General features: G+C 36.5%; 1 protein-coding gene and 2 long non-coding RNA genes across 4 annotated transcripts; all 3 read right to left on the minus strand.

Annotated features, from left to right (window-relative positions):
- Positions 1-1668: 1668 nt before the first annotated feature.
- On the minus strand, positions 1669-4589 carry LOC130731852 (uncharacterized). The gene is made up of 3 exons (XR_009016850.1): positions 3728-4589; positions 3488-3557; positions 1669-2086 (listed from the first exon to the last, which is right to left on the minus strand). It is a non-coding gene; the product is annotated as an uncharacterized LOC130731852 (long non-coding RNA).
- A 2226-nt stretch (positions 4590-6815) lies between these two features.
- On the minus strand, positions 6816-10408 carry LOC130731853 (uncharacterized). 2 transcript variants are annotated; one of them, XR_009016851.1, is made up of 3 exons: positions 9449-10408; positions 9209-9278; positions 6816-7807 (listed from the first exon to the last, which is right to left on the minus strand). It is a non-coding gene; the product is annotated as an uncharacterized LOC130731853 (long non-coding RNA). The 2 variants fall into 2 exon arrangements; XR_009016852.1 differs by lacking the exon at positions 6816-7807 and adding an exon at positions 7837-8175.
- Positions 10409-11745: 1337 nt separating this feature from the next.
- Positions 11746-18943, minus strand: LOC130729902 (DEAD-box ATP-dependent RNA helicase 27-like). The gene is made up of 12 exons (XM_057581787.1): positions 18517-18943; positions 18182-18367; positions 17910-18095; positions 17171-17254; positions 16332-16373; positions 16015-16086; positions 15631-15930; positions 13823-13861; positions 13617-13721; positions 13313-13381; positions 13097-13222; positions 11746-12229 (listed from the first exon to the last, which is right to left on the minus strand). Exons 1-12 carry the CDS (start codon positions 18862-18864, stop codon positions 12116-12118), a joined length of 1671 nt encoding a protein of 556 aa, XP_057437770.1. The 5' UTR covers positions 18865-18943; the 3' UTR covers positions 11746-12115.
- Positions 18944-20657: the final 1714 nt, after the last annotated feature.

Genomic DNA, 20657 nt, shown 5'->3' on the forward strand with positions numbered 1-20657 from the left:
AAACAAGGAAACACAATCATCAACACAAGCCTCACTTGAAGCAACACGATCTAATAATACAAATCGAAATCGTAAAGAACGCTTTTAAAGCTTCAGAGTTCCTATTTAGGCACGAATGGACAACGGAGACTTCGTTCGCTAAAACGAGCATAACTCGAGCTACAGAACTCGGAATGACACGAAACCGGAGCCAAAATTTCGACAATCGAAAGAACTACGCCATAGCTCAGGTCATAGAGACCCAAAAATTATTTTTGGACACGGTACCCTAACAAACAGGTTTCGGCCACTCTCAAAAATAGGATTTTCGAACTTTTTCTTCGATCTAAATCAATTCCTAGGTATTCTTAGGCGATATCTAGGCCAGGGAAACTTTCAGAAAAATTATCGGATCGAAAACTAGAACAGGGGTATTTTGGTCAAGATTTTTAGCTCGGAAACTCAAAATCAGAATTTCGAAAAATAAATTGGATGAGCGTGATCCTAACGACATTTATAACAACTAATCCTACTGACGCTAAGCTCAGACGAGAGTTTTTTATTCAAAAAGCGGAACCTTTGTCAGAAATGGGTATTTTGAGCATAATTGAAGTTCGGCGGCGATTCGGCGAGATTCGGCGAAATGTAATCCGCTAGAAGTACTCTTGGGTTAGTAGGGAATATGTTTAGACACTAAAATCAAGTTATTTGGACAGTTTTACAAAAAGCTCGAAACTTTGAGCACAGAAAAACATAGAGAAAAGCGACAGAATTTACGATCAGAGGTAAGGAAAAGCATCAGTACCTCGAGGCCTACGCGCAACGAACTGTGCGACGATCAGACAAGAATCGGTGAAAATCTTTTTCTCCTCCTTCCTCCTTGAAACCCACGGCCACAATGGTGAAAATGGTGATGATCTTTTTTGTTTTTTTTTTCATTTTTCAAGCTATTTATAGAAAATGGAAAACGCGGGAAAATGAATATTTCGCGATTCCGATTTTTCCTGCACATTCCTCCGTGAATTCTAAGATAGGTTCTGGCGACAGAATTCCATAACTCAAAACAGGTTTCTCAGATTTAAGCAAACGATCCAAAGTCGGTGTAAATCTATTTTACCCGAAAAACTACTTTTTGCAGTTGATGTCGGATGAGAAAACTTCTTTCTGAAGAAAGATTAGAAACATCGAAAGAAATGGGTGTACGCGTGTGGAATCTTCATTTGAAGCTCCGAATAGAAAAAGTCTTCATCAACAGTTTACTTTAAGGTTTTTTAGCTAACAGGAACTCGGTTTCGGCAAACTTCCGAGAATCGAAATCGATCATTCGTACAATCCCGGGTTTCTTGTCGAAACACTCGTCGTGGAAAGGAATAAGAGAAGTTCTTATATTCCTCTGAATATTTTTGAATATCGTTTCTACAGTACTTTAAGAGCAAATTAGCCATTTACTAACGTTTTCGCCCTAAGGCGGAAGTGAATAAGACTCGTGTTATAACCTATAGCGACTATAGAATTATTCTTAGTCATTCCCTGAACTTTCTTTCTCATTATACTAATCCGAACATCAAACATAAGTCGAGTTCCTCTCACGCTTACACCGAATCCTATGCGTGAGCTGGAATTTATCTATTTATTTAATTCTAAAATCCTGGGTCTTACACAATAAGTCTGGAGCAGGTCCTAGCCGGAGCCCACAAACAACCAACGTCTATCGCCTTTGGCTTGCACTACACTGTCGAACGCTACTGACCCCAAATGTCTTACGGAGGGTTCTAACAAGCTAATCGTCTTATAATAGAAATCCTAATTTAGGTGGCATCCTAACTGAACAAAGAATATTCATCAAACATAACACATGACTCGGAACTCAGTGAATGAGGAACAAACTCAAATCACACTTTGGAAACAACTTTAGGACTCTCATGAGGCGTTAATAGCATCTTTGAAGTAAGTTGTGCCGCGGTTCACAATTTACTAGCAAGATTCCATTACAACCTCATGTCTGCAGCTAATAGGACCTACAACCAAAGCTCTGATACCAACTTTGTCACGACCCAAAATCCTAAGCCGTGACCGGCGCACAGACTATCACCTTAGCCTGGCAAGCCTGTTTAACCAAAACCCACTTTCCAAAATGATTTCCCAAAGTTATACATGTTTACCAGAATTTGTAAAAAAAAAATACAAAATAATATTTCCTGTAATATCAATATCTCCAAAATAATAAAACCTATCAATTGATATTTATCATAACTAGAATTCCAAGAATACATAAATTCCAAATTCAGCACTAAAGTGCAATTTCTTAAATTTAAAAATAAATAACAACTATATCCCCCAAGACTCCTCTATAGCTGCAGAATAACAAAGACCAGCAAAGATACCAATATGACCACCTGCCAAATGAGGCCTATAAACGAAATGGGCCGAATGATCTGAACCTGACAACAATCTGCTACTCAGTTGCCTGAAAATCTGTGGAGGGAAAATAATGAATGGGGTAAGTCACAAAGACTTAGTGAGCAGTCAACAACCCCCATGAACAGGAAGGGGAAACAAACTAGGCACGAGTTTTTCGCTCTCAGCTCAGTATAAACAATTTATATCATCAATAATACCAGTTTAAATCATTTCAACAATGAACTTGACAAAAATCATAAAGTTCATAAATAACCATTTCAAATAAATACAATTAAAATCATGTCCAGATATGAAAAATATAAAACCAAAAATATAATTAATAGGGTTACACATGTAGAACCATGAGGCGGCTCCATCTCGTTGATAGCCCTTTCCTCCTAAGGGATGGCCTCTCCGATAGGGGCGGCTCCATCTAACGGATAGCCCTTTCCTTTCTTAAGTCACATCGTGTCATCGGGGGAAGCTACATCTCGTTGATAGCCCTTTCCTCTTAAGGATTATCTTACCCAAGAGGCGGCTCCATCTAACGGATAGCCCTCTCCACCCGGAATCATGTCATATCTCATCAATCTCATCGGGGGAAGCTACATCTCGTTGATAGCCCTTTCCGTGCACTGGCGGCTCCATCTAACGGATAGCCCTCTCCTCCCGAAATTAAACTAGCTAGGTGCACCTAGGCCGTTACCTCCGCTAACGGCTACGGGGTTCTATCAAGGATCCCCAAAACCATTTTCTCAAATCATATCAAGTCTCATCAACAGTCTCAAAATCAGCTTTCCAATACTCATCAAAGCTTTTCAAAATAACATTCTCAACATCAACTTTTCAATGCTCATAAAAGCTTTTCAAGTTCACAATCTCAATTTCATATAATTTCAAAATTAAACCAATGTCATTCTCTTCTCATATCAACTCATAAAACATACTCAAAATCAGCTTCATAAAATCAGCTTTCAGAGTTCAAGAATGATAGTCAAACATATAAAAAACATGTTTCCCCAATTTAGATAAATAGGCAATATGATAAAGTAATTAAATCAGTTATAAGACTGTTAAAAATATGTCATAGCAGTTGAAAACCACTCACAGTTACGAAGAACCAACACGATTGCTCTCTACAACGGCGCGACAACCAAACGAACCACTAACCGGCAGATCTAAACACCAAAAATCAACTTCAAACCTTCAGCAACAATTATCTTATGTCGTACTACCCATGAGCAACTATGAAATCCCCAATTATGTACCCAAACCCCTAAAAAAAATCCTACTCAAGTCTAACATATACTATGATATCATTCTTTAAATCTATAAGTGATAGATATACCTCAATGAAATAGGAAGAACAATTCTGTAGGAGTGGATACTCTTCTCCTTCCTTAGAGCACAAACCCTAACCCTCAAAATTATCCCAAAAGCACTTCCACTTGGATGCCAAAATATTCCTTCATGGGTGTCTATTGGTATCGGAAATTTGGTGTGGAACTTGTAGTGAAAAAGAACAAAAGATGAACAAGAATTTGTGGGAGATAATCAATTGCTTGCTCTCTGACGCAGAGCAAAAACGAGAGAGACCATAAGGTTTAGATAGAAAAGTAGTGGGTAGATGGGGTAGTATTACGTGGTTTTGTTTTAAGAATTAGGGAATTGTTTTTTTTTTTCATTAGGAATAGGGTGGGGTTACGGTGGGTTTTTTAAAGGTTAGATTTTTGTTTTTCTTGTTTTTTTTTTTTTTTTAATCTTCTATTCTCTGTCTTTTTTTTTTTGTCCCCACTTTTATTTTAAAACGGATCATTTCAATCTTCCCCCCTTAAAGAAAATTCGTCCTCGAATTTTGAGCTAACACTGGGTTTCAAATAAGAGTGGATACTTCTCGTGCATAGTCTGGTTCCTAAGTCATCTCTTCACTAGATGGTCCTCGCTAAAGTACCTACATTAAAGAAATCTTGAACTTAACTTCCCTTCCTTACCAAACTATACACTCACTTCATTAGAGAAACGCGTAAGAACACATGATCGCAATCGACAAACTTGAAGGGTGTCGCCTCCTACCAACATCAGACTCTTGCCTACTCTAAATTGTAACCAAATGATTTGGAACCATCTTAATCTTTCTCTATTGTATCTTGTACAAGTTCTGAGAGTCTACAAACTTGACTTCTTCAACATCAAACCAACTTATTGGTAATCTGCATCTCCTACCATACATGACCTCAAATTCTACAATCTTATTGCTGGACTGGTAGTTGCTATTATAAGCGAACTTCATCAAAGACAAATTATGCTCTCAATTCCTTTGGAATTCTAAAACATACGCACGAAACATATTTTCCAAGATCTGAATAGGCCTTTTAAATTAGCCATCAATTTAAAGATACAAAGTTGTACTCAAATTTTAATGTGGCCCAACAACAACTTTGAAAGTCTTCTAAAAACAATGCATTCCATTAATCTCCTTGATCTAAATTATAGACACGCTCACTCTATGCAAACAAACTATCTCATCTAGGCTAAATCTTAGGATACCATGTTGTAGTATAAGTACTATTTATAGGCAAAAGTGTACATACTCAGTCAATTGATCCATAATTACCGATACAAAATCATAACGTATTAATTTCCTAAGCAAACCTCTCACCAAGTTCATAACTACACCTTCTCACTTTCCCTATGGTATCTTAATGGATTGAAGCAACATTATTTGCTTTTATGCTCATCTGTCACCTGTCGACATGCTAAACCTTTAGAAACAAATTTTTTTTTTGTCCTCCTTCATCCTTTCCCATAAATAAAATTTCTTCATATCTTAATGCATTTTATTAGAACCTGGATGTATGATCTAAAAATAATGATAAACATCCTCTAATATTTTCCTCCACAAACTATTTGTATTAGGCACACACAGCCGACATTAAAGTCATAAATATCATCAGAGTCTACTGGAAAACGTGGAACCTTTTTACCTTAAAAATCCTCTACCAACTTCACCACCTATGAATCTTGACCTTGATCATGTTTCTCATCATTAACCCAATCACCAACCAAATTAAAATGAATCTGCATAAAAGTCGACAGTCCTTTGGGATGGACAATCCCAAACATAACTCTTCTATTAGCAAGCTTATAGTGTTCTTCTTTATCCTCAGAATGAATAAGAATACCTCCAATAAACACAATCACAAAGTGCTAAAAGAATGACTTAAAGATGCGGTTCATTGAATTCTTAAAACAGCATTGACATCACTAAGTCTAAATGCATGACTAACAACCCATTACAGTCATAACATGTTTTGTAAGTGGTCTTCAAAATTCTCTCTTTCTTAATATTCCATTTATGGTACCTAGATCACTAAGTCTTTTTTTTTATACCATCATATTCTCCATTTGCTTGTAGTCTACACATAACTACACAGTCTTGACTCTCTTCTTCACAATAAATCTGGTTTAGAAACTAACTATATGGAGAACTCTATCCCCTTATTGGAAGGTACACCAGAAAATTCTCTAGGAAATACATTCTGCAAAATACACACTACAAAAATCTCTTCTAGTTTCAATTTTGCTAACTGAGTATCTCTTACCAAGATCAATTGTCATCTACAACTCTTCCGTAGTAACTTGTTAACTTTCAATTCTGAAACTGGATTGTGAGGTGTCCAACTTCACTCTCCCGGAAATGAGAAAAACAACTCTCGCGGTACTTTAAATCTCACTACCCTATTTATGACAGTCCAAAGTATCATTGACAAAAGATTATCCAATCTATATCCAAAGATCACATTAAAATCAATTATGTCTTAAGCTGTAACGACTATCAACAACTCTCAATCGATCTCCAATGGATACCTTAAAATAATGGTTCACAAACTCAACTATTAAATACTCTCCAAGAGGTTCAGCAATGACCAACATCTTATTCATGAAAGAAGATAATTCACTAAGCAGACAACAATGATAAAAGAGTATATATCTTTAGCGCTAAGGAAAACATAATCATCTCAATATCATATAGGGAGTATACTTATTGCCACTTCATTGGTTGCCTAAACATCTTGATGGGTCAAAATAAAGACTCGAGCTCAACTCTCCTTACATGTCGTTAACATCGACTACTGTTTCATTTACCATTATTTTTAGATACTGCACGACCTCGGCGAAAAGAACTCATAGCTTATCTACAAGTGTTGTAGGGAGTCAAAGAAAATGCTAAAGACGCTTCTACTAACGCTTATCCACGACTAGAGGAAGTTGCACCACAACCCCAAGAAAATCCTCCATAATATGACTTGTCTGACTGCGCTAATGTCACACCCTACTATCTCCAAAGAAAGCTACATGATGATCTTTTGACAAACAAAACAAGGTGTAGATCTCATGCAAAAATGCATTTGGGGAAAAATGGATCGTAAGGGCCCTTTAAATCTAGTCTATGACTCTACATAAAGCTTTAAGATTATCTACTAGAATTACTCTAGAGAGTACTTGAGAAATTATTATCAATTTTCTTCAGCAGCTCAAACTTATATGCAAAGTCATCTCTAACAATTTAGAAAAAAAGCGATTTATGAGTTTCTAGGAAAATTTATTCACGTTATCAAAGCCGATCCAATCGCTCACATACCATAAAGTCATTAGATCAATCATGTGTTACAATCCTCCAACTGAATGACGTTAACTTTGCCACCCTTATGCATGAGCATCCAAGTGCTCTCCATATACTCTCAAAAGCATCAATAAACCTCTATGATCCACCCTTGACTAGTACTAGAAAAGCATGATAATTAAGTTTAACGTGAACAATCAATGTGACATCAACCTCTCCAATGACACTCACTTGTTGTTGCTCCCTTTTTCTAACACTTGGTTGACGCTCCCAATAACAACTCCAACACATAGATTCACATCATGTTGTAATCCCTTCAAGCCAATTGCAAGCTCTATCATTCATAAATTTCATTGTCTCGATATAAGTACCTTAACATTTCCTACGTCAACAAACAACCAACGTCTATCGCCTTTGGCTTGCACTACACTGTCGAACGCTACTGACCCCAAATGTCTTACGGAGGGTTCTAACAAGCTAATCGTCTTATAATAGAAATCCTAATTTAGGTGGCATCCTAACTGAACAAAGAATATTCATCAAACATAACACATGACTCGGAACTCAGTGAATGAGGAACAAACTCAAATCACACTTTGGAAACAACTTTAGGACTCTCATGAGGCGTTAATAGCATCTTTGAAGTAAGTTGTGCCGCGGTTCACAATTTACTAGCAAGATTCCATTACAACCTCATGTCTGCAGCTAATAGGACCTACAACCAAAGCTCTGATACCAACTTTGTCACGACCCAAAATCCTAAGCCGTGACCGGCGCACAGACTATCACCTTAGCCTGGCAAGCCTGTTTAACCAAAACCCACTTTCCAAAATGATTTCCCAAAGTTATACATGTTTACCAGAATTTGTAAAAAAAAAATACAAAATAATATTTCCTGTAATATCAATATCTCCAAAATAATAAAACCTATCAATTGATATTTATCATAACTAGAATTCCAAGAATACATAAATTCCAAATTCAGCACTAAAGTGCAATTTCTTAAATTTAAAAATAAATAACAACTATATCCCCCAAGACTCCCCTATAGCTGCAGAATAACAAAGACCAACAAAGATACCAATATGACCACCTGCCAAATGAGGCCTATAAACGAAATGGGCCGAATGATCTGAACCTGACAACAATCTGCTACTCAGTTGCCTGAAAATCTGTGGAGGGAAAATAATGAATGGGGTAAGTCACAAAGACTTAGTGAGCAGTCAACAGCCCCCATGAACAGGAAGGGGAAACAAACTAGGCACGAGTTTTTCGCTCTCAGCTCAGTATAAACAATTTATATCATCAATAATACCAGTTTAAATCATTTCAACAATGAACTTGACAAAAATCATAAAGTTCATAAATAACCATTTCAAATAAATACAGTTAAAATCATGTCCAGATATGAAAAACATAAAACCAAAAATATAATTAATAGGGTTACACATGTAGAACCATGAGGCGGCTCCATCTCGTTGATAGCCCTTTCCTCCTAAGGGATGGCCTCTCCGATAGGGGCGGCTCCATCTAACGGATAGCCCTTTCCTTTCTTAAGTCACATCGTGTCATCGGGGGAAGCTACATCTCGTTGATAGCCCTTTCCTCTTAAGGATTATCTTACCCAAGAGGCGGCTCCATCTAACGGATAGCCCTCTCCACCCGGAATCATGTCATATCTCATCAATCTCATCGGGGGAAGCTACATCTCGTTGATAGCCCTTTCCGTGCACTGGCGGCTCCATCTAACGGATAGCCCTCTCCTCCCGAAATTAAACTAGCTAGGTGCACCTAGGCCGTTACCTCCGCTAACGGCTACGGGGTTCTATCAAGGATCCCCAAAACCATTTTCTCAAATCATATCAAGTCTCATCAACAGTCTCAAAATCAGCTTTCCAATACTCATCAAAGCTTTTCAAAATAACATTCTCAACATCAACTTTTCAATGCTCATAAAAGCTTTTCAAGTTCACAATCTCAATTTCATATAATTTCAAAATTAAACCAATGTCATTCTCTTCTCATATCAACTCATAAAACATACTCAAAATCAGCTTCATAAAATCAGCTTTCAGAGTTCAAGAATGATAGTCAAACATATAAAAAACATGTTTCCCCAATTTAGATAAATAGGCAATATGATAAAGTAATTAAATCAGTTATAAGACTGTTAAAAATATGTCATAGCAGTTGAAAACCACTCACAGTTACGAAGAACCAACACGATTGCTCTCTACAACGGCGCGACAACCAAACGAACCACTAACCGGCAGATCTAAACACCAAAAATCAACTTCAAACCTTCAGCAACAATTATCTTATGTCGTACTACCCATGAGCAACTATGAAATCCCCAATTATGTACCCAAACCCCTAAAAAAAATCCTACTCAAGTCTAACATATACTATGATATCATTCTTTAAATCTATAAGTGATAGATATACCTCAATGAAATAGGAAGAACAATTCTGTAGGAGTGGATACTCTTCTCCTTCCTTAGAGCACAAACCCTAACCCTCAAAATTATCCCAAAAGCACTTCCACTTGGATGCCAAAATATTCCTTCATGGGTGTCTATTGGAATCGGAAATTTGGTGTGGAACTTGTAGTGAAAAAGAACAAAAGATGAACAAGAATTTGTGGGAGATAATCAATTGCAGAGCAAAAACGAGAGAGAACATAAGGTTTAGATAGAAAAGTAGTGGGTAGATGGGGTAGTATTACGTGGTTTTGTTTTAAGAATTAGGGAATTGTTTTTTTTTTTTTTTCATTAGGAATAGGGTGGGGTTACGGTGGGTTTTTTAAAGGTTAGATTTTTGTTTTTCTTGTTTTTTTTTTTTTAATCTTCTATTCTCTGTCTTTTTTTTTTTGTCCCCACTTTTATTTTAAAACGGATCATTTCACCTCTTCCCTCCCTTCAAACCTCACCCTCACCTGCAAAATCCTAGATCTGAATCATTGGGCTGGTAGCGAGATTGAAGATCAACGACAAAAGAGGCCGTGCCTTTGTGAGGATGAGACCTTCTTGAGCAACAAATCTGGGTTAATCATCGCCATCGAAGCTTCTGTTAGGAACGAGGTTGTTCATGGGTTTCTGGATTTGGGAATACACTGGAAATGATATCGTTCGTCCCAGATCTGGAAATTATATTGTTCGTCCATGACCCTGGCTGGTAGCATCGAGCTTGCTGCAAGCAGTGGGGAAAATAAGAGGAAAAAGAAAGAAGATCTATGCTACAGTGAGGAAGAGGAACAACACCACCACCATTTCTGGGTTTCCTGGCCACCACCAGCACTTATGGGTTTCTTTTTCTTGTTTTCTGGATTTTGATTATTTCTGGACTCTTGATTATGATGATGAAGACCTTGGGAAATTAGATTTGGTGTTTTTGGGATTTTATTGTTCATTGTTGGGGTTATAATTTTTTGAAGAAGATGATGAAGAAAATAAGATGAGATTAATGTAAAAAACATGATGTTGAAGATGATGAATTTAAATTTTTAATTGAATTTAGATTAAAATAATTGTTTTTATTTTTTAAAATAAATTAAAATTTCTGACCTGTTTTTTATTTTATTTTATTTTAAATCCACATAAGCAACATTAACCAGTCAGCATGCCTATTCATCACTCCTCGGAGTTCCGGGCTCCGGCGAGGACCTGCTCCAGACTTATTGCAAACGAGAGGACCCAGATTTGTAAATTTTCCGGGGAGGGACGGCGAGACAAAGACAGGGGCCAAGTGGACGATTAACACTTGATAAAAATAATATAACATAAACAAGCTGACTTAACAAGTCAGATAGTTTTATTTTTTTTTGATAACTTGGATCTGACCTTTTTCGTTAATGAAGCATTTTAAAAAGTTTAGGTCCGACCTTTTTTAATAAACAAGTCAGGTCAGGCCTCTGACGAGTCAGACCGTAGAACTCTGACACGTCGCTTGGCTTATTTCCACCCCTAGTCTTGAATATGCCTAGAGTGACTTTACATATTCATGGGTTGGAGGGAGAACTTAGGACCATATTCTTTCTTAGGCTCCTTGCGGTGTTATTCTGGGTGCTTGTTTCTTGATCTTTTGGAGTTCTCCTTTTGTGCAATTTTTTTAGGTGTTTATTCTGCTTGGGTCTTGTGGGCGTGGGTTTAATTTTTTTGCGGACTTATGTTTTCTACTCTGACGGATATATTGCTCACCCCCAAATTGGGTCTTCTGCTTGGGTCAGAGTTGTCAGTTTGATGATTATCCCATTGACCCCGATGTTAATGTTGGGCACCACTTTTAGTTCAACTCATTTCTTCTTCCAGATTCCGTCCTTGAATTTGGGGGTGAGCAATATTTCCGTCAAAATTCTGTGCGAACAGCCTGCTTAATCATAAGAAGTATGGATTATTTATGCCTTGGGAGTATTGTGTTTGTGGTTGTTTTATTTATGCCTTGGGAGTATTGTGTTTGTAGTTGTTTTTTGAGATATTCTCTGGAAGGCGAGTAATGAGTTGGTTCTAAAGAGAGTGGGCAACTCCTCAACCTAATTTAAACTGATTTTTACGGCCTTGAGTGATTTTTTATTTCATGGTTTCAGGTTGGGCGTATTAGCTTCCTAACTTGAGTGTGCAGCTCTTATTTTGCTTTATGTATTTGATTTGCAGTATCACTCTTTAAAATTTAGTCGGTAAGTGTTGTTAAATAACCCTTTCATTGTCTTTGTAACTATATCATGTTAAACCTAAAAAAGAACGACGCATCTCAATTCAGTATTGCTATTGCTTTTGAAAGCTGTAATCGAAGGTTGATGATCAAATTTACAACAAAAAGAACAGGCCTATAAATTGAATTTATAGGATAGGAAACCCATGTCAAATATTTCAGTTCAAAACTGCTCATAACACATTCCGGTTGAAGAATTATAATCCGTCAAATAATCTATTGTTTGACAAAGTTACACTCACCTAAATAAAATTGGGATTCCTACCAAAATTTTCTGGTGTATTGTGGGAAGGAGATGAGAATAACATCCACTACAGTGCTGGTACATGTTTCCTGACAGTGCTTTCAGAAGTAGAGCCGTTTATCATCTGCAATTCTCCTTCTACAAGCATTGCTTTTGCGGAATCAATGTCTTCTTCCTTCAACTTTGCGTATTTTCTTCCTATGCTTTGAAGCACTGCTGTCTATGTTCAGATTTACCTTCGGTGGGTTTGAAAAACAGAATGAAGTAGCAACAGCCTGCACAAGAACAGTAACTTTTACTATCATATGTTGTAATTGTAGTTAATATTATACATGATTTGACTATCCAACAATTTGACTAGAAGTTTGATACATGGGATTGTTTCTCTACCGGTAACTTCAATGGATGTAGCAGGGTATGTAACAGTTACTTCATAAGCCACAATAATACAGGGTTGTCCATGAATACACAATTTTTTCAAAAACCCTTGAGTTTTACTAATTGCTCCTACTAAATAAAGAAAATTATTAATTTCTGCAAATAGCTAATTGCAAAGCCAAGGTGCAGTGCTTTACAACTCTTGCAGCTAGCCTTTCCTTATGATTGACAATATTTGACGTGAAAATAAAATGTTAGGTGAATTGACCTGATCTATGAGAAAGAAATAGGAGAGAATTAAAAAGTGGCATAGGGTATAGGTAACAAAGGGAAACAAGGGAAGGTTATCAATAACTTGTAGCAACCCCTCTATTTATCTTCTATCCTAGAATCTACAATTTTATGTAAGTAACTGAATTTCTAACATACGATGAAACCTTAACAAGGAATTTGCACATATATCTTTTTTTATGTTGCCATTTTAATTATTTTGTTTCAAAAATATATTTTTATATTACTCGCTCATCCAACATACTTTGTACCTATTCTAAAGTTTGATTTGAGATTAAAATGAAAGGAAAATACAAGAAGTCCCAAAGGCAGTTGATTTAAATCAGGAATGTCATGACTGTATACACTAATAAAACTTCAGATTTTAGATCAATTCAGATTCGTATATCTACTTGATAGAAATGGATATCCATACAGTTCAGGAAACCCTGAAGTATATAATGATAATGTAAAATGCAAGGAGAAAGGTTTACCTGTAAATCAAGGCGGTGAACATTGAATATATCCTTCATAGAATGTGAATTATATGCTAATATATATGACCTATAAGCATCCTTAGCCATATTATTCAAATGATAATTGACAGCCACCAACTTCTCCTGCATAATCCAGATGCTACTTTGTGAGATAAGCTGCAATGGTTACCATACTAGTTTTTATAATTAGCACTTCAGGAAGCAGGAACATACCATTTGAGAGTGTACATTTGCAAGCTTCTTATTGTCAAATGAATACTCTTTCACAGGAACCTTTGCTGCCTGAGATTAAACATACATACAAAATTCAGGATGGTCTAAGAATAAGTTTTCAGCAACCTACATTATATTATAGTTTCATTTCACAACCTAATTTTATCACTTGCACAAAAACCAAAATTACAGCTTTCCCTTCTCTAATAAATGCATGAAACCCTTGAGGTTTCCTCCAGTAACCATTGATAAAGCAAGTGCATAACATTAGAACCCCAGCTATCAAAAAGAGAGAGAAACTGACCTTCAAATAAAGAAGAAAATTCTTTTCTTCAGGAATTAGGAAAAGTAAAGCATTTCCCTTTCCACCTTCCCCACGAGCAGTTCTACCAACCCTATGGATATATTCCTGGAAGCAGTATCATATAGCATGTTACACAGTGCATTAAGTATAAGAATGCAAATAAATAAATGGTAAAACATAGTAGTGACCATCAATAAAGGGAGTACCTTTGGTTCATCAGGTGGATCATACTGCACAATCCAGTCCTACATGAAGCAGAAAAGGAGAGAAGTGTTAATCTGTTGCATGCCCTTTAATGATTGCAAATTAACAGAATATAGTTGTAACATAAATACGACATTTAAATCAAAATGTGTTCAGTTTTATCATTGTCATAAAACAAAAACTAAGGGCACATTCAGGTAAATAGCTCAATTAAACACTTATTTAAAAAGCTTATAAAAACAAAGCTTAATTAATCATATGTGTATCGCTCTAAAGAGTTTATAGGTACCGTCATAAGCTATTTTATAAGCTTAATAAAACATCTGTTTAAATGCTTCACTCATAAGATAAATTTATATAACCTCTAGAAATGCTGTTCTAAACAAACCCTAATTCCTAAGTACATAAAATTTACATCAGTTTATGGTTCCGCAGCTGTACATGGATTATCATGATAGGTAAAAAAAAAACCAGCATCTCTGTTGATAACTTCCTTTGGAAATTGAAGTCTGATTCTATTGCTAAGTATTTCAGTTAGACTCTGGTGCATTTTAGAATGAACGTTGCGGTAGATTATAGAAACAAAATAAATGACTTGTTGAACGACCAGACAAAGAGTCACTCTCCAAATGTATGAGACTTGTTGGCATTTATTCTTACACTGTCCATATGCTACCTAGTCACGGTGGAAGCTCTGGTATCACTGGGGAATGTTTGAACTAGGATAAGTGCCAACACATGTGAGAACTTTCATATACATCATTTCAAGGATTTCAGGAGTAAAGTGCCCGCGAAAAGTATTGATTGTACACTAGCATTAGGGGCAAATTTAGTCTTCTTAACCTTGTTATGTAGCTCGGTAATGGCTGATTAAGAGGTTTGTCATTGGGAATGTAGGAAATCCAGTAAGCTTAACTTAGTTGATGTGCTATTCCTGTATGTTCAGATTTTTTGTACTAGCTAATATAGTTATCTAGTAGAAAATTAGGCCCCAGTTTGAAAAGTATAAGGCAAGAGTATAGGAGAGACCAACTGAACCAATTGGGCACAAAACGGTTACAAAATGATAGTGAAGGCCAAAACTAGTTACTAGTTGCTAGTTAGGGGCTAATTGACAAGTGCAGGTTTGGGCATATCCCTCTATTAGAATTGCCAGAAGAAGAAAATAAAAAAAGCAGAAAGGAGCATAAGGAGTATCTGGTTGAATCCATAGAGGTAAGGCACACAAATTCCTAAAGACTTACCCTGATGTATCGATTCTTTCACTTCCCAAACCTGAGTTCCACGGCTGGTGAAGGTTACAGCAAAAGTAATCTACAGACTACAGTTTATTCCTATTTTTCATCTAAATCTCTGGTCCAGACCTATAAGGTATCTTATCTTTTGCTATAATGTTTCTTTCTGGAGATTCTTAGCTACTCCTATTATTTTGGCACCCTTGAACCAACCACTTAATTCTGTACCCAAATTCATCCAGAAGTCACCTATACAACAACAATACTATTACCAGCTAAGCAAGATTACCAGTTCTAGAGTACCACAGAAATTCCCTAATTTCATTCTCTTCTCTATAAAACTTCTTTTCGTATGCTCCAACACCTCTAAATTTTTTTACTTTTAAAAATGAAAGTACATATTATGTTCTTTTAATATTTATTTGCAGGCGGTTGTGAACTTGTGATTTATTTTTGCTAGTTCCAACTGAAGAGCTTTGACTGAACTATAAAAAGCTGATACAACTTATTGACTCAACCAACCACATTTACAGGTCGGAAAAATTCATGGAACTTAGTAAGAAAAATTAATATACCACATCAGGTATGTCAAGTCCACGAGCAGCAACATCAGTACAGAGCAAGATCCCTTTTTCTGCTTTGCAGAAGCTAAAGAAGGTAGTTGTCCGGGTATGCTGCTTTTGTTTTCCATGAATATTCAAGCACTCCAGCCCAGTGTACTTGAGAAGATCTGCATGGAATTTGACAGAGTTGCATGAAGAGAAAAAGACCATCACTTTTTTTGATTGATATCTCCTCAAGAATGAATAGAGAACAACAAAACGCTTGTCACAGGGAACTTGAACGTAGCCCTGCTGCAATCCTTCATTTGTGACCTACATTGATGAGGATCTTGTCAGATAACTATGATAATTCTACAAAAACAAACTTCAAAGATGATACAAGTCGAGAAGTACCACCTTTTTCCTCCCATCATCTACATCAATATAGACAGGAGGTGTCTGAAACGACAGGCGGGCAAGATCCTCAACCTGAAGTGCAACAGGGAAAATTTAGTCAAAAGCACAGGCAAGTAGGCAATATGCTAGCATTCCCAAATTCATACATTCCAATATAACATTTATTATAAAGCTTTCACTTCAAGTATATCAAGGGGGGAAAATTGAGTGTTATTTATATGACTGTTATTAAACTTGAGTTGAGTCAAGAGAACGAAATTGAATCAAGATTTGATTCAGGGATAGGAGTGAAGAAGCATGGAAATTGAAGGACAAACCTTTTTTGTTTGTGTAGCTGAAAACAGAGCTGTTTGCCTTTTCTGTTAAATGAGAAACAGAATAATTAGCCATACTCAAAATATTAGGAAAACCAAAAACAAGATAGAAACTTAAAGCTAGATTAATACATTCCAGAAAAGATGGGGAAAATTAAGTAAGAAATATAGCAACCACATCTCAGCCCGAAAAGCTAGGCCCCAAACCTTAAAAATGTCAGCCAGATGACCGCAAATATTTGGAACCTTAAGAAGAAACATTGATACTCAAATAATATGGATATCAGAAGAAAGCACTACTTCTTTGTCAGAGAAAAACACCAGTATTTTCAGAATGTTACAAGTTAAATTGCAGGCAGCTGCTGATATTCAAAATTCATACTCACCAGACAGCATTTAGTCAACAACTTAACACAGATTGAAAGAGTTAACCACAGATAGTGGTACAGACTACAGAGTAGCCAACGCCAAAAATGCTAACAGAAAAAGACTACTTTATGGAATGGAAACTTTCACTACTCTAAATGTAGTTGGAGATAAGAAAATAATCACATATTGGTAAAAAAAAACATGTAGACTGTGCTCTGAACCTTCTGGAGCTTGAAAACATTTTAGTTTCTTTATCATGTCATAAATTTTCATCCATTGTCCAATGTACTTTTCCCTTCAATTATATTTTAGGAACTTTTTTTTGTTGTTCACCAGTTAAATAATCCCATCCACACACAGACGATGTGGTTGGACATGATGCGATCTCGTGGCTTCATTGAAATTTCAAAACCTCATTGCATAATTGAGGAGGGGAAGGAGGAAAAAGAAACATGTTCAAACAGTTTCAATACCTTCGGGAGTATATTAATGATCTGCTTCATTTCGTCCTCAAAGTTGGATTCCAATATCCTGTCTGCTTCATCAATCATGAGACACTGCCAAATCATGCAAAAGCTCAGAGTAAGAACTAGAACTAGAATATAGAATTATAGACTTACCTATGAAATCACTACATTGGTTTTCCTAGTGAAAATCTTATTTCGTGAAAGAGTAAGAAGCAAAGTGTGCAAAGTGCCAGGTCAAGTATCAAACTATGGCTCAAAACATATGAGCTATTGTGGCTGAAGCACTTATTTACTTCAAGAGTTGTGGTTCAGCAAGTTTGGTCCCATTAATCTAATGTGTGATAAACTGATAATCAATTAGTTTTGTAGAGGACAAAATATTTAGAAGTCAACTGTCTTTTCCTCAGAGAAAGGAGCCTCTGGAGTTCATAAGAACTTCCTCTGTTTGCTCCGAGGATCAGCTTGCCAATATTTTCAATAAATCTTTACGAGGTCCTAGGATATATCTATACTCCAGCTTGGGGAGGAGTGTTGAGATGTTATTAAGATTTGATTTTATCCTAGTTACCTTAGTTAGGAAATCTTAATCCATAAACTTAAGGGATTGATTCGATCATCTTGTAAACACACTGTACAAATTGCTTATGTAAATATAAATATTCACTATTAATATTCAAGTGCCATCAATGTCAGCAGTCAAATATGAACATATTAAAACAACTGAATTAAAGATGCATAACTTTACCTTCAAGTTTTTATATATGAATCCTTTTGTATTTTGAAGGTGATCAAGAAGACGACCAGGCGTTGCTACCAATAGATTTACCCCTTTGACAATGCGCTCAGCTTCTATCCTTCTACCTGCACCCCCAATTACCAACCCAAGAGTTTGCGAATGATGCTTGAGCAGTTCCTTAGCCACAGCATGTGTCTGAAAAATAAGTGGTGAGATTAGTCACAACCAGAGCCACATCCAATAAAAGAGGAAATATGAGCATGAAGAGCAACAACTATTACCTGAATGGCAAGCTCTCTAGTTGGGCATATGACAACAACACCAGTTCCATTGCGAGGCGTGAACTGAACATTGTACAACAATTCCACAGCTGGAATTAAAAATGCAAGAGTTTTTCCAGAACCTGTCCTAGCAGCACCCAAAACATCCTTTCCCATCAATAGCGGCGGAATCGCCTTAGCTTGAATCTACAAATTTCATAACATTCACATAAATTATAACCTTCACTCTATTATTATTATTATCATTGCCAATATGATAACTTAAAAATTCTACCACTCACAATTAATTTTATTAAGAAAAGTAAACAGAAAAAAAATATATATATATTCGTTACCTGAGTCATGGTTTGAAAACCCATGTCCATAATAGCCTTAGAAGTAGGTTGAGACAAACCCAGAGACGAAAAAGACAGGGTGCTCATGATTCCAGACCCAGAAGCGGTCTCCACCTTTTCCTCTTCTTCATCATCACCGTCTTCTTCTACTTCTACTTCTTGTTGTTCTTCTGGTTCAGTTTGTGGTTGCTCACTCTCCTCCGGAGATTCTGCGTTCCCATTGTCTACTTCTTCTTGTTCTACTTCATGCTCGGTTTTGCGAGATCTTTTCCTCTTGCGAAGCTTCTTCTTCTTAGCTTGGTCGTCGAACTCAGGGGAGGTGTGATGGTCGTGTTCCTCTTCGGCCATTGCTGCTGCTTTGCGAAACACAGACTATGAACACTGTTCTCTCACACAGACTATGTTGGTGGCTTTGCTAAACCCTAGTTACCGTCTACATTTTCTTTTATGTGGTTTTCATTATATTATTTTAAATTACCAAGGTACCCCACGGATGAGGTTTGATTTTATTTTTATTATTAAGTATAAATATTTGTGCAAGCATGTATATTTTGATGTCATTTATATTCCAAAATATTGATTTGTAATTAAATGTATAAAATAATAATATGATAATTTGTGACGTGTTTGTTTCCACTTAGAAAAAAGTTGTTTTGAAATTAAATAAAAATTGACTTTATTTTAAGTGATTTTTCAAAAATTGAGATTCACTTGTATTTGTTTACAAATATAGTTTTGAATTGTTTTTCTTGCTTAACTAACACCTAACGAATCCCTCAAAAGCAAGGGCGGTAAATCATGGGGAGGCACCTCGAGCACTCGCACACTATAACTCGGGTGCCTTGCACCCATGGAAGCCAAATGATCCACTACCATATTTATCTTCTGGCTCATAACAGAGATCTCCACTCTCTAGTCTTTATGAAGCCGATCTTGAATCTCTTGGAGCACTAGCATAAAGCGAATGGATTCCCTGTCTCCTAGTACAACCAGCAACTCACTACAATCAATCTCGCATACGACCTGTTTGTGCCCTTTACTCCAAGCAATACAAGTGTTTTTTCATGTAAAATTAAATTAAATAACATAAAATTATAAATAATTATTTTTTGAAATAAGTATTTAACGATAAAGTTGTAAATTTGAATTCAAGTAGACGGTCTATTGCTTCTAGTGCACGACCTTCTCATCTGAAACAAGCTGCATCTGCACCTAAGTATACCTAAGTTGGTTCTGAAGAAGACTACATTTGAGTCTTAATCGCTTACCATTATAGATGACACCTTGGATTTTGATGGAACTAAGGTCAACAAGACACCACCTCCCCTCAACTTTGCAGCTCCTACTGCATTAGTGCCAATTAAGGGATGAGTAACTTCAAATTAAAGGAGCGTGTTGAAGAAGCTAATGAGCATGAATTCACCTAGGGGTGAACATGGGCCGGGTAAATCCAATGAACCCGCCCAACCCAATCCGATCCAATAGAAAAAATGCGGGTTGGATCGGGCAATCGGGTTAGTCGGATGGATTTTACTACAACCCAACCAAGTTCGGATCGGATTTCGGATTCAGTTCAAATCCATCCAACCCAACCCATAATCCATACATATAATAATATTTTTTATAATTTTACTCATACTTGGAGTGCTAGTGTCGGAGTGATGACTTTTTGAAACTTTGAGACTTAAGTATTGAAGGTGTGAAAAACGACTAGAGGGGGGGGGGGTTGAATAGAGTTTTGAATATAAAAACTTTCCCCTTAAGATTTAAAGTAAATATTTTCGGTTTATCTGAGATAGATGGTGCTGCGGATAAAGATAGAGAGAAGAGAGAAGCACACAAGTATTTTATCCTGGTTCACTTGATAAATCCCTCAAGCTAATCCAGTCCACCCGTTAAGGTGATTTCTTCCTTCTTAGAATGAAGGCAATCCACTATTCAGAGATTGTTACAACTGCACTAGCAACCTGCTCAGTGACTAACAATACAATGAACTAGTAAACACTAAGATTCACTCTCTTAGTCTTCTCAAGGATACTGACCTAATTGGTCCCTTAAGGAATCACCACTAAGATACACAGATCCTAGTCTTCTTAAGGATACTGACCTACCCGGTCCCTTAAGGAAAATCAAACAACTGT

This window comes from Lotus japonicus, chromosome 1 (assembly GCF_012489685.1).
Source record: "Lotus japonicus ecotype B-129 chromosome 1, LjGifu_v1.2".
NCBI lineage: Eukaryota > Viridiplantae > Streptophyta > Magnoliopsida > Fabales > Fabaceae > Lotus > Lotus japonicus.

Excerpts from the sequence above, each read along its gene's own strand:
- LOC130729902 (XM_057581787.1), bottom strand. The coding sequence starts at position 18,864 with ATGGCCGAAGAGGAACACGACCATCACACCTCCCCTGAGTTCGACGAC. Across the intron at positions 13,862-15,630 it reads GACTTGACATACCTGATGTG|GACTGGATTGTGCAGTATGA; the intron begins GTATATTAATTT and ends TGCTTCATGTAG. Across the intron at positions 12,230-13,096 it reads TTCACCGCCTTGATTTACAG|GCTGTTGCTACTTCATTCTG; the intron begins GTAAACCTTTCT and ends GTTCTTGTGCAG.